Below are 14,168 nucleotides of genomic sequence, written 5' to 3' on the forward strand. Positions count from 1 at the left end.
TTACCGTTCTGCAAGCTGTAGGTGGACTAATAGAAGATCAGCGACTTTCACCCAGGATCTGTTTCTTTGTCAGCTGAAAGCACATTTGAATGATCTCTTCCCTATTGCAGTAAAGCCACGCAGAAATATGCCACGTGAGAAGACCAGCCAGTGTGCCTACGGCAGGGCGATAGTCTTCTGCACCGCTTCTCAGCCTGATTAACCTGCCGTTCCTCCAGGAGTTGCCCGTGTCTCCTCCTTCAGGGCACAGGAGCCCCTGGGAGGGTTGAGAGCTGCAGTTGCTCTGGCTGAATTTACAGCGTGAGAAGTTAAACCAAAACGCTTCAGGCAAGTCTCACAGCGAGGCCTGCAAACCCCCAGCGAGGGTTGCGAAAGGCACGGGAGTCACCTGCATGACTCATTTGCCTGGGAAGAAAGTAGCTGTTGTTTGGAAAGCAGCGAGGAACCGCCAAAGGAGAAAAAGGAGAGGTTGTTTAGCGACAGCCACTCCTGTACCCGAAGCTAGATCCCGGGCCGACATTTGCATTCCTGCTGACAAAGCTTTTCCGCAGAGATTTCCAAAAGGCTTTTTTCAAGTCTTTGTTCCTCAGACTAAAAATGATGGGGCTCAAGAAGGGGGTGAAGACGGTGTAAGACACGTCGATCAGCGTGCCAGCTCCCGCAGCGCTGGGCGACCCGTGCTTCAAGTAGATAACGGAGGCGCAGCCGTAGTGCACCACCACCACGGTGACGTGGGAGGCACAGGTGGAGAAAGCTTTGCGCCTCCCTTCCGCCGACGGCATCCGCAGGATCCGGCCCAGGATGAAGGCGTAGGTGAGCAGGATGAAGAGAAAGCAGCACAGCAGGGTGGCAATGCAAAGAGCATTGACCGCTATGCCAACCACATCCCTGCCAGCACAAGCCAGCTCGAGGATGGGGGGCACGTGGCAGAAGAAATGGGCGATGCGGTGGGACCGGCAGAAGGGTAACTGGAACACAGCGCCGGTCACCAGCAGCCCCAGGAAAACGCCCCCTGCCCACGAGGCGGCCACCAGCCGAGTGCAGACTCGGGAGGTCATGATGGTGCTGTAATGCAAGGGGTGACAGATGGCCATGTATCGATCGTAGCCCATCGCCGTCAGGAGGAAAGAGTGCATGAAGCCAAACATGAAGGAGAAATGCATCTGCGCAGCGCACCCGAGGAAAGAAATGGCTCTGCTTCCCAGCACTAACCCCGACAGCATCTTCGGGATGATGGAGAAGGTGTAAAAGATTTCTGAGAAGGACAAAGCACCTAGGAAAACATACATGGGCACGTGCAGGCTCCGGTCCACCCTGATAACAACCATTATCACAGTGTTTCCAGCCAGGGTCACCATGTACATGAGGAGAAACAGCACGAACAGCACGACCCGGAGCTCAGGAAAGTGGGAAAATCCAATCAAAACGAACCCCGCTGGGATGGTTTGATTCCCCCTTCCCATTTGTGCTGCGTCTGAAAAGAGCATAACAGCAACAACATTTCAACAGCACCATCGGATCGGCTTTCGGCGGAGAAAACAGCATCTACGTCAGACATAAATTCCTGCCTTTTATCTCCCGCAGGAAATATTGTGAAAGCTGATGCTCATTTCTCTAACATTTTTTTTTATTGGCACAGCAATATCACATTTCAGCACCTTGCTGTTGCCTAGGATCTGCAGCCACTGTAGCTGCTCATGAGGCTTTCTGGAGAGGACATGGGTGGGGACACTATTTATTCTGGGTGAGGGGGGGAAATCCACCTCACCTAATTCTGGATGTCCACCGTTTCTGTGTCTCTACCTGAGCTGTGTCTCTTCTTCTCCTTCCAGAGGGGAACAAGCATTTCTCACGGTGATTGCTCTGATCCCGTCAGTCATTTACCTTCGGAGGAGGTGATTCACATTCCAGAAGTTCCTCTCCCCTTCGCTGTCAAAGAGGAGCCCTACATCACCAGATGTGGGGGGATGTCTATGGACAGCAGGGGTGCTGGAAATTAGAGGAGATGCAGTTTGAGGTCATCGTCCCAGCACTGTAGGAATTGCTTCCCTGCACTGCGTTGCCTCACGCCACTCTCCTACATGGACCACACATAAGGGGTGGTCTGGATCTCACTGCAAGCAATGAGACTCTAACCCTGGCTGCTCTCGGAGAAAACTCCGGCCCAGGCATCTCACCTTTAAAAAAAAAAAGGAAAAAAGTCAGCTTTTACCCAGGACCTCACCTGACATACAGCATTATCAACTTACCGGCTCTGCACCACGAGCTGGAAAGAGTTTGTACTGCTTGACTTTTAACGACAGTCGTCAGCCAAAAGCCCGTACAATCCCCGGTCAGATAAGAGGGAGCCAAAGGGTGAGAAAAATACCTTTAAAACTCTGCCTGTTCCTTCTGCTGCCGCTTCTGCCCTCCAGGCTTCAGAAGGGGAAGGCAGCGATGATGAAGTGGCGAGCACTTGCTCTTCCAGGAAGGATGGACCCACCACCCCCAGCCGCGTCAGCCCCATGACGATCCCATGCTCCTCTCCTCTCCATCTCCAGCATGCCCACAGGCATGGCTTGTACAGAAGGATTTAAATAGCTCTCATCCCTCCCCGGGGTGGGGGGAGGCACTGCACTGAGCCCTGTTATCCGAGGCCAGATGCTGCCTGGCTTTTACATCAGTAGCTCCAAAGATTGGAGCGCAGGTGCCCAGCCCACGGTGGGGACTACCCATCCGATGCTCCCTTCCCCTTGCAAGCAGCCTGGCACAGAAGTACAGGGAGGCAGCAGAGTCCTGCCTCCAGCCCGGCCCCTCCATGAGCCTGACACCAGGGCCTGAAGGAAGTGTCCGTGGGGAGCTGCGAGACGAGGCTCCCTCCTCGAGGTCTCCGGAGGCCAGGCATCCCGTGTGGGACCGTTTGCAAAACAAGCAGCTCGTTGCATATCCAAATGGGAGGTCCCTGCACGGTTCCTGGCTTCAGCAGCTCTCCCCCAGGTTTTCCTGGCACAGCGTCACCTTCCTTGTGCGCCATGCTGGCAAGTCAGCTCTCCTCGCAGAGTGGAGCTCAGGACCGTGCTTGAATAGCCCAGCCAGGAGGGGCCATCCCCCAGCAAGCTCCTGGCCATCACCCCAGTGCCCCATCACACACAACAAAGGGCTCTTTGGGGTACCATAGGGCCTCTCTTTGGGCCTGAGGTAGTGCAATACTGTATTTTAAGCCTATTTCTGAAAAATACAATAATGAACCCAAAATAACAAGGCGGGGGGTGGGAGGGCTTTCTCATAGCCTTTCGAGGGTCATGCTCTGGGCAGCCCAGGACTCCAGTGGAAACCCATGGGTGGGCAGGCAGATCTCGCTCCTTTGGCTTCCTACTCTACATGTCAGGCTAGAATTCAGTTCACCTAACTCCAGAAGTCCCAAGTGGAAGTATCTCTACCTGAGCTGGTTCACTGGACTCCTCAGGTGGCCAGGGAAGAGCTTGGCCATGCAGTCCAGGCACAATTCACCTCCCAGGCATAGGTGTCCACTTTTAGGATGTGGTGGGTCTTCTGCTACAGTCCATCCTGCACTGACAACCCAGACAGCCCAGGGGATCAGCTCCAAAGCAGATCTTTAATGCCCTCAATAAGACTCTAGTCAGAGGGTCTCCCCACGGATTTCTCCAGGGTCAGTGTGACTATCTGATCAAGCTCTCTGGGATTGTACCTAGCTAGCTGGTGCTCTGCCAGGTATATGACATCCTGAGCGCTTGGCAAAGATTGTCTTAGCACGTGCACGAGTAGGAGGAGAGAACAACTTATCTCAGCACCTTCTCACCAAGATCCAGATTCTCCAGCTTCCCCGTCAATGCATGGCTCATACGGAGCTGCCTGAATGCAGAGAGAAATGCGAAGCCTCCTCTGAGACAACTTCATGCCAATGCACACCCTCAGTCTCCATCTCCTTCAAGGGCAGGTCAGGACAGCCAAGAGCATCCCAGCAACTAGCCCACTCCAGGGTCTGGCCTTACCGTATCCTAACATTAGTCAGTCTGGAGAGCTCTGGGGACATGGGACAAGAGTCCTTGGGAGGATTGGTTTCCCCTCCCCAAGTCCTGGGTGTCCAGAACTGCTCCAGGTGCATGTTGAACCCCTTCCCTCAGGTGGCTGGAAAAGCAGGCGGCCAGACATGGAAGTCAAAAGCAGCAGCACGTGCCAGCCATACCCTTGCCAAACCTTGCACAGACTCTCTGAGTATGCATGACGGCAGTGTGCGTGTCCAGTTCAGCGTCAGCTCCAGCACGGGAGACAGTTCTGGGCAACCCAACTCCAAACTGATCCATCTCCCTGCCCACCTCAACTCAGAAGAGGACAACAAAGATGCCTGGAGGCCTAGGAGAGGTCCTTGAAGGAAGAAGCTCTCAGGAAACTGAGAGCACTCTGGAAGCCAAGACCATGCAGGCCAAGTTGGCCTGGAGGGTCCCAGGACACCCTGGCACAGATGAGGCATCCCAAGCAGCAGCAGCAGCAGCAAGGGAGCATGCTGGGTCTGCCCACAGTCAGGCCAGGTTGTATCACATTGCCAGTGGAGCTGAGAGCATCAAGCCCCTGATCAAGGGTGGGTGTCCCCTTTCCACCAGCTGCACTGACCTCCTTTCACATTCTGGTGAAATCTCTGCTGCAGGCTCCACTCAAGACAGGCCAGGGTGACCCGCTCAGCGTAGGGGCCTATGCTGTGGACGCCCACATCTCAGCAGATGGTCCTGCCCCACCCCTCCATGCCCAAGGGATTGAGAGCTTGGGGGGCTAGCGGTGAGTCGGTGCAACACCCCCTTGTCTGCACCTAGGTGACATTCTCAAGTGTGGAGAACAGAGACCCAAGAGCCAATGATCTGCTCAGCCAGTGGCTGTGCCACCTCCAGCAGGCACATGGAGGCATCCTCCCTATGGAGTGCAAGCTCTTGCTTCCCCTTCCTCCTCCTCTCCAGCAGTGTCTCATAGCCCCAAGCAAGCACCTGGCATGGGCTGCTGTGTGCTCAGCCATGGTTTCTTGGTAGTGCGCATGGTTTCATGTCCCCTCACCACAGCACAGACATCTGTACCTGACCCAGCAGAGAGAAATGAGCGGTGGCAGGAAGCAAGCCCCTTGCCTGCGTTTGGCACCTCTCTCAGGAGAAGAGCTGTGCCCCAGAGCTGTGCATTTCATACGAGTCAAGATGAGGACAGACGGCTTTCACCGAGGGTTGGGCAGTGCTACTTCTTGAACACACTCCTGCTGCTCTCCCATCACACCTTGGTCCTCACTGAATCCCAGGATACACCCCGGGCAACTGTCCCAGTGCAGTGGAGAGGTGGTGGGCTGCGATAGGTGGAAAGGAGCAAGGAAGGGCAAGGCCACTGTTGCCAGAGAACCTTTTTTTTGCCCGCTTTCAGCAAGAAAGGAAGGACTAAAGGCGCCTGCTTGATCCTAGTTATTGCTTAGGAAAAGGCCTTGTGTCTTGAGTTCAGCACACATCTGTTGCTGAGAGCTGCTGAGGGTATTGCCAGGATGCCTCAGGGAGGTCGATCCTTAATTATGCCCATTGCAACCCACTAACGATGCCTGTCCCCAGGTGAGGACATAGCAGTCCTTAATGAGCACGCCCCTCAGTCTCCTGGAAGAGCTCAAAGCTGCTGCCACCCTGCCCACAAGGACAGGACAGGGTCTCTCAGAGAGGCTGGGGCTGCCTCCAGCTATAAGTGTGCAAGCCTGCTCCATGCCTGAACTTCCTTCTGGACAGTGCAGGTAGGGCTCCGGGCTCATCTTTCCCCTGGCTCCACAGTTTTCCTTTCTGCAGCCTTACTCTTCACAAGGTAAAAGGGGAGGGAGAGGACCTGTAGCAGAGCCTTGATTAGACCCCACCATCCTGGTGTGAATCAACCCTGTGCCGAAGGAAGAGGGGGTCTGAGCCTCCTTCACGCAAGACCCCTTTGTGCTGTTGCCCTTCGAATGTGAAAGGGAACATCCCAACGTGCCCACCGCTAGCCCAGGGTGACCAGGAGCCTGCGTGTGCATGCAGACAACGCACACAGCCCATGGCTTGAGCCAGTCTGGGCAGCTCAGCAGCGGGAGCTGCCTGCACTGCTCAACCCCCCTGCCTTTCCCTGCTCTGCTCCTCCAGCTGCTCAGGGCAGCATCTCTCATGGCAGCTTGGACGCTTCAGCGTTGACAGCTCTGCACGTGTCCCCGAGAGCTCGCACAGCCCCTTTTGCGCGTGAGAGGCTCTGAACCGGCATTTTCCGTCTTGCAGCTCCACAGCCACCGTGCTGCCGCAGCTCACGGCTGCCCCCCAGCACACGAGAGAAGGCGCCAGGCATCCCCGCGCCAGCCTGGCTCGCTGCACGCACCAGCTTGCTCTCAGGAGGGCAAGGTGCTGCCCCACCGCACCCTCCTTCTGCTGTGCGTCCTCAACCAAAGCACAGTAGCCCATATGCACCAGGAGGGCAACCAGCATGGGGAGGGAGAGGCCAGGAAAGGGCTTTTGAGGAGGGACACTAGCAGATTCTCTTTGTCACTACAGCTCCTTGCACCTTTGGTGAGCTGGGTGCTGCTTTTCTCCCTGCTCCACATTCAGAGAAAGCCTTTTGCTTCCATGGAAAATGACAGCCAAACCCTGGCCACGGACTTCATCTTCCTGGGGTTCTCCAACCTGGCAGAGCTGCAGAAGCTGCTCTTTGTGGTCTTTTTGCTGCTCTACCTGGTCACTCTGAGCACAAACGCCACTATCATGACCATCATAAGGGTTGACCCAAGCCTGCACACACCCATGTACTTCTTCCTCTCCATCCTGTCATTTCTGGAGACTTTCTACACCTTTGTCATTGTCCCCAAGATGCTGGTAGACTTGCTGGCAGAGAGGAAAGCCATTTCCTTCCTGGGCTGTGCTGCGCAGATGTACTTCTTCCTCTTCTTGGGGTGTTTCCACTCCTTCCTCCTGGCCACCATGGGCTACGATCGCTTCGTGGCCATCTGCCACCCCCTGCACTACAACAGCATCATGACCCGGCGACTGTGTGTTCAGCTGGTGATCGCTTCTGCTCTCATCGGCTTGCTGGTCGCCCAGGCCGATACCACCTTGGTATTTTGCTTGCCCTTCCGGGCCTCCAGGAAACTCAACCATTTCTTCTGTGACATCGCCCCGGTCCTCAGTGTGGCCTTTGCTCACACCAATCTCAGCGAGGCCGTTGTCTTCACGCTGGCCATCTTCGTCCTTCTGATCCCGCTGACGCTGATCCTTATTTCGTACCTCTTCATCCTCTTCGCCATCCTGAAGATCCCCTCAGCCACAGGCAGGCGCAAAGCCTTCTCCACCTGCAGCGCTCACCTGATGGTGGTGGTCGTGCACTATGGCTGTGCCTGCTCCATCTACCTGAGACCCAACGCCAGCTACTCATCGGACAAGGATGCGGTGATCTCAGTTGCCTACACCATTCTCACCCCGCTGCTCAACCCCATGATTTACAGCCTCCGGAACAAGGATGTCAAAACAGCGCTTCGAAAATCCCTCAGAAAAAACAGACTTTCTCAGAAAGATTTCCAGTGAAGAGGTTATTCCCCTCACGGATTTTCAGCCAACATCTTCCACTTCCAAGAAAACATCACCCCTTTTCCGTGCCTCCTCTCTTACTCACAAAGAAACTTCTCGGAATGACACGGCAGCTCACTGGGGCTGGCAAGGACCTGACATAAAAAAACTCCATAAATTCAAGTCATGGTGAAGGTGCAAACACGGACCTCAATGAAAGGCACCTCCTTCTGGAGGGGCTCAACAGCTTTGGGAACCCACATGTGCACATTTCTATTTTGGGGACAGGAAAGTGTCATTTGGTGACATTTTGGTGACATTTTGGTGACATTTTTTCACCTGACCCAGGTAGTAAAGAAGAAAGGTAGGTGTTGAAATCATTTCAGGGTGAAATGCTTATTTTTTAAGGAGATTGCAAACTCAGGACCATGCTCCTTTTGCGCATCAAGATGCCCCTGAGCTCCGGCGTTCGTCCGTCTGCACGTTATTCCAGCGCCCAGTAGCAGAGCCTGCAAAGCAAGTGAGCTGCATCAGCTTGCATCAACTTGCCTTTGCCATGGGCTAAGTGTGAACCCGGACACAGACCCGAGTCCTGAGACAGCTGGAAAGTTCAGGTCCACTGACCGGTGAGACCGAGAACGTGAGTCCAGATGGACCAATGGAAGGGCTCCTCGGGAAGACCTGCTGTGGAAAAATGAATTAAGAAGATCTCTCGCTGTGAGCACGCTTCTCCTCCCAAACCACGGTGCCTTCAAAAGCAGCGGAGCCGGCTGCGAAGCTGGAATTAGCAAAACCAGGAAGGGCGACTCCTTCAAGCGAGGAGAAGACTCTTCCTGCAGCACCATTCGGCACCGTTCTGCAGAACCGAGCATTTGTAGAATGAACTTCTGCCCGCCGCAGCCAAGCGCGTCCTTCCTTTGAACAGCCGGAGCTCTTGAGATGTCTCTGAACGAAGGTTTGGGCTGAGCTCGCTTTTTCCAAGCCGGGGCACCAAGCGGAACGGAAGCAACGCCCAACCCTCGGCCAACAAGGATCTCTCCAGCGGAGTCCTCAAGCGCTAAAGAAAGAAATAGGCTTTTTCTGGAAAAAAGTGAAAAGGTAGAAGGAGACGGAGAAGAAAAAACCAAAAGACGCTTATTTTTCCCTCGATTTCCAGGGGTTTTCACAACATCGGAGGGACACCGTGCGTCTTCCGCAGCGTCGCACGTCGCCTCGCAGCTGCCAAGGCGGAAGACGGGCGAGAGGACGCCGTAAAAGCAAAAAAAAAACCTCGCCGGATTTTCGATAGGATTACGGAGACGCTCGGCGCAAATCGGGCTTCACCGAGAGCCGCCCGAGCGCGAACCAGGGCAGAAGAGGGACGACACGGAAGAAGCGTCGGAAAAAAGGGCCCCAAGCGAGATGCGAAGGAGACGGATTTCGCCCCGGCTGGCGGGAATGCGGCGGGAGCAAAACTGTCTCCCTTCGGTTCATCCGAATGAAAGCAGAGGGTTTTCCTCGCGCATTATTCCGGTTATGGAATTCTGCTTGGATTTCCGGCATCATGCTATTAAATATTTCATCTATATTTTATATATTATCGCGGTAAATTATTTTGCTGCTGCTGCCTCCAAAAGGCCCCGCGTGCTGCCCCCACTGCTGCCCACAAAGGGCCCCAGGTGCTGCCCCCACTGCTGCCATCAAAGGGCCCCACGTGCTGCCCCCACTGCTGCCCCAAAAGAGCCCTGGGTGCTGCCCCCACTGCTGCCATCAAAGGGCCCCATGTGCTGCCCCCACTGCTGCCCACAAAGGGCCCCATGTGCTGCACCCGCCGCTGCCCACAAAGGGCCCCCGTGCTGCACCCGCTGCTGCCCACAAAGAGCCCTGGGTGCTGCCCCCACTGCTGCCCACAAAGGGCTCTGGGTGCTGCCCCCACTGCTGCCATCAAAGGGCCCCATGTGCTGCACCCGCCGCTGCCCACAAAGGGCCCCCGTGCTGCACCCGCTGCTGCCCACAAAGGGCCCCGGGTGCTGCCCCCACTGCTGCCCCCAAAGAGCCCTGGGTGCTGCCCCCACTGCTGCCCACAAAGAGCCCTGGGTGCTGCCCCCACTGCTGCCTCCAAAGGGCTCTGGGTGCTGCACCCACTGCTGCCACCAAAGGGCCCCATGTGCTGCACCCGCCGCTGCCCACAAAGGGCCCCCGTGCTGCCCCCACTGCTGCCCACAAAGGGCCCCGCGTGCTGCCCCCACTGCTGCCCCCAAAGGGCCCCACATGCTGCCCCCACTGCTGCCCACAAAGGGCCCCATGTGCTGCCCCCACTGCTGCCCACAAAGGGCCCCACGTGCTGCACCCACCGCTGCCTCCAAAGGGCCCCACGTGCTGCCCCCACTGCTGCCCCCAAAGAGCCCTGGGTGCTGCCCCCAAGGGCCCCATGTGCTGCCCCCACTGCTGCCCACAAAGGGCCGTGGGTGCTGCCCCCACTGCTGCCCACAACGGGCCCCGCGTGCTGCCCCCACCAAAGGGCCCCGCGTGCTGCCCCCACTGCTGCCCACAAAGAGCCCTGGGTGCAGCCCCCACTGCTGCCTCCAAAGGGCTCTGGGTGCTGCCCCCACTGCTGCCACCAAAGGGCCCTGGGTGCTGCCCCTACTGCTGCCCCCAAAGGGCCCCACGTGCTGCCCCCACTGCTGCCCCCAAAGGGCCCCACGTGCTGCCCCCACTGCTGCCTCCAAAGGGCCCCATGTGCTGCCCCCACTGCTGCCCCCAAAGAGCCCTGGGTGCTGCCCCCCAAGGGCCCCACGTGCTGCCCCCACTGCTGCCCACAAAGGGCCCCGCGTGCTGCCCCCACTGCTGCCCCCAAAGGGCCCCACATGCTGCCCCCACTGCTGCCCACAAAGGGCCCCATGTGCTGCCCCCACTGCTGCCCACAAAGGGCCCCACGTGCTGCACCCACCGCTGCCTCCAAAGGGCCCCACGTGCTGCCCCCACTGCTGCCCCCAAAGAGCCCTGGGTGCTGCCCCCAAGGGCCCCATGTGCTGCCCCCACTGCTGCCCACAAAGGGCCGTGGGTGCTGCCCCCACTGCTGCCCACAACGGGCCCCGCGTGCTGCCCCCACCAAAGGGCCCCGCGTGCTGCCCCCACTGCTGCCCACAAAGAGCCCTGGGTGCAGCCCCCACTGCTGCCTCCAAAGGGCTCTGGGTGCTGCCCCCACTGCTGCCACCAAAGGGCCCTGGGTGCTGCCCCTACTGCTGCCCCCAAAGGGCCCCACGTGCTGCCCCCACTGCTGCCCCCAGAGGGCCCCACGTGCTGCCCCCACTGCTGCCTCCAAAAGGCCCCATGTGCTGCCCCCACTGCTGCCTCCAAAGGGCCCCATGTGCTGCCCCCACTGCTGCCCCCAAAGAGCCCTGGGTGCTGCCCCCCAAGGGCCCCACGTGCTGCCCCCACTGCTGCCCCCAGAGGGCCCCACGTGCTGCCCCCACTGCTGCCTCCAAAGGGCTCTGGGTGCTGCACAGGGACCCTTCGGGACCCCCCCCCCCGGGGACCCCCTGCAGGGACCCAGGCGTCCGGGCTGCCCCCCACCCCGTCACCCCCAGGGACACCCCCCTCCCCTCCCAGAGTGACACCAGGGTGACACCAGGGTGACATGCCCTGGGATCGCCAAGGGGCCCCGGATGCCCTTCTCCCTCCCGTGTCCCTCCCGTGTCCCCTCCGTGTCCTGTGTCATGCTCATGTCCCCATGTCCCTCCATGTCCCTCCCCTGTCCCCTCCATGTCCTTCCCATGTCCCCTCTGTGTCCTGTGTCATGCTCATGTCCCCATGTCCCCGTGTCCCATGTTCCCTCCATGTCCCTCCCATGTCCCCTCCATGTCCCATGTCATGCTCATGTCCCCATGTCCCTCCATGTCCCCTCCACATCCCATGCCATGTTCGTGTCCCCATGTCCCCCCATGTCCCTCATCCCCTCCATGTCCTGTGTCATGCTCATGTCCCCATGTCTCCCCATGTCCTTCCTGTTTCCCTCCCATGTCCCCTCCATGTCCCGTGTCATGCTCATGTCCCCCATGTCCCGTGTCCCCTCCGTGTCTCCTTCATGTCCCATATCATGCTCATGTCTCCATGTTCCCCTGTGTTCCCTCCATGTCCCATGTCATGCTCTTGTCCCCATGTCCCCCCGTGTCCCCTCCATGTCCTCTTCATGTCCCATGTCATGCTCATGTCCCCATGTCCCCCCGTGTCCCTCCTGTGTCCACCTGTGTCCCTCCCATGTCCCCTCCATGTCCCGTGTCATGCTCATGTCCCCATGTCCCTCCCGTGTCCCCTCCATGTCCCATATCATGGTCATGTCCCCATGTCCCCCCATGTCCCCCATGTCCTGTGTCCCCCATGTCCCCTCCATGTTCCTTCCATGTCCCATGGCATGTTCATGTCCCCATGTCCCCCCATATCCCCTGTGTCCCCTCCATATCCCCTCCCGTGTCCCCTCCGTGTCCCATGTCATGCTCATGTCCCCATGTCCCCCGTGTCCCTCCCGTGTCCCCTCCATGTCCCCTCCGTGTCCCATGTCATGCTCATGTCCCCATGTCCCCCGTGTCCCTCCCATGTCCCCTCCATGTCCCCTCCGTGTCCCATGTCATGCTCATGTCCCCATGTCCCCGTGTCCCTCCCATGTCCCCTCCATGTCCCCTCCATGTCCCATGTCATGCTCATGTCCCCATGTCCCCTCCATGTCCCCTCCATGTCCCCTCCGTGTCCCATGTCATGCTCATATCCCCATGTCCCGTGTCCCTTCCATGTCCCATGTCATGCTCATGTCCCCATGTCCATGTCCTCTGTGTTCCCTCCATGTCCCATGTCATGCTCATGTCCCCGTGTCCCCTCCATGTCCCACGTCATGCTCATATCCCCATGTTCCGTGTCCCCCCATGTCCCATGTCATGCTCATGTCTCCATGTCCCCCCATGTCCCCACCGTGTGCCATGTCACACTCATGTCCCCCCGTGTCCCTCCTGTGTCCCCTCCCAGCCCTGTCCATGTCCCCATGTTCCCCCATGTCCTGCATCATCCTCGTGTCCCCATGTCCCCCTTGTGTCCCCTCAGTGTCCCGTGTCACACTCATGTCCCGTGTCCCCTCTGTGTGCCATGTCACGCTCATGTCCCCCCGTGTCCCTCCCATGCCCCCTCCCATCCATGTCCCTCCATGTCCCCCGTGTCCCATGTCCTGTGTCATACTCATGTCCCCATGTCCCCAAGTCTCCTCCATGTGCCATGTCATGCTCATGTCCCCCCATGTCCCTCTTGTGTCCCCTCCCATCTATGTCCCCCCATGTCACTCTCGTGTCCCCATGTTCCCTCCCATCCATGTCCCCTCCATGTCCCATGTCACTCTCGTGTCCCCATGTCCCCTCCCATCCATGCTCCATGTGGTGTGTCAAACTCATGTCCCCGTGTCCCCCTCATGTCCCCATGTCCCCCCATGTCCCCCACTCCTGTCCCCTCGTGTCCCCATGTTCCTGTGTCCCATGTCCCCCTCCTGTCCCCACGTCCCCCATCCATGTCCCCCCGTGTCCCACTCATGTCCCCCTCATGTCCCCATGTCCCATGTCCCACATCCGCCCCCTGTCCCCACGTCCCCCATCCATGTCTCGTGTCACACTCATGTTCCCCTCATGTCCCCATGTCCCATGTCCCGCTCTTGTCCCCATGTCCCCTCTCATCCATGTCCCCCGTGTCCCAATCATGTCCCCTCATGTCCCCATGTCCCCCCGTGTCCCATGCCCCCCCTCCTGTCCCCATGTGCCCCCATCCATGTCCCCCATGTCCCAATCGTGTCCCCATGTCCCCTCTGTGTCCCCCTGCGCCCCATCCCCCCCCATGTCCCCGTGTCCCCCCCCAAAGGCGGTGGCCGGTCCCAATTTCGCTCTATTTTATGTTAAAGTCATTTTACATGTAAAATATAAAAATAGGCCCCCGGGGGGGGGTAGGTGACACCCCGGGGTCCCCCCCCCAGGGGACAGCGCGGGGACAAGGCCAGCGGGGGGGGGGGTGACCCCCAGCCCCCCCCCTCCAAGGTAGTCAGTGCAGGGGGGGGGGGGACAGGGCTGGGCCCAGGCGTCTGGGGGGGGGGTGACAGTGTGTGACAGGCTCAGATTGGCACCGGGGGGGTGGGGGGGGACACAGGGTGGCTCCGGTCTCTGCCCCCCCCCCAAAAAAAGCCCTTTTGGGGGGTCAAAGTGTGGGGGGGGACCCTCATTGCTCACCCTTCCGGGGGGGGGGGGGACATGGGTGTCATGGGGACAGCACCCCGGGGGGGGCAGAATGGGGGGCACCCTGGGGTGGGGGGCACCCAGGTCCTTGGAGGGGGGGTCTCAGGTTATTGGGGGGGGGGTCCTCAAGGTGGGGGGCACCGCAGGGTGGGGGCACCCAGGTCCTTGGGGAGGTCCCAGGTTATGAGGGGGGGGGTCCTGAGGGTGGGGGGCACCCAAGGGTGGGGGGCACCCAGGGCCATTGGGGGGGGGTTCAGGTTATGGGGGGGGTCTCAAGGTTGGGGGGGCACCCCGGGGGGGGGGGGCACCCACGTGCATCGGAGGGTGCCAGGTTATTGGGGAGGGGGGCCTGAGGGTGGGGGGGGCACCCAGGTCACAGGTTAGGGGGGGGTCCCAAGGGTGG

The 14,168-nt window shown here is 59.0% G+C and overlaps 2 protein-coding genes across 2 annotated transcripts; one reads left to right on the forward strand and one right to left on the reverse strand.

Annotated features, from left to right (window-relative positions):
* Positions 1-314: 314 nt before the first annotated feature.
* LOC136996468 (olfactory receptor 10H1-like) lies at positions 315-1,515 on the reverse strand. The gene is given in 2 exon segments (XM_067317389.1): positions 315-1,478; positions 1,480-1,515. Coding segments are annotated over 2 exon segments (1,041 nt in total). The 3' UTR covers positions 315-473.
* Positions 1,516-6,593: 5,078 nt separating this feature from the next.
* LOC136996466 (olfactory receptor 10K2-like) lies at positions 6,594-7,544 on the forward strand. The gene has a single exon (XM_067317386.1). It carries the CDS (start codon positions 6,594-6,596, stop codon positions 7,542-7,544), a length of 951 nt encoding a protein of 316 aa, XP_067173487.1.
* The last annotated feature ends 6,624 nt before the right edge of the window (positions 7,545-14,168 follow it).

Source organism: Apteryx mantelli, unplaced genomic scaffold (assembly GCF_036417845.1).
Source record: "Apteryx mantelli isolate bAptMan1 unplaced genomic scaffold, bAptMan1.hap1 HAP1_SCAFFOLD_40, whole genome shotgun sequence".
Lineage (NCBI taxonomy): Eukaryota > Metazoa > Chordata > Aves > Apterygiformes > Apterygidae > Apteryx > Apteryx mantelli.

Excerpts from the sequence above, each read along its gene's own strand:
- LOC136996466 (XM_067317386.1), top strand. The coding sequence starts at position 6,594 with ATGGAAAATGACAGCCAAACCCTGGCCACGGACTTCATCTTCCTGGGG.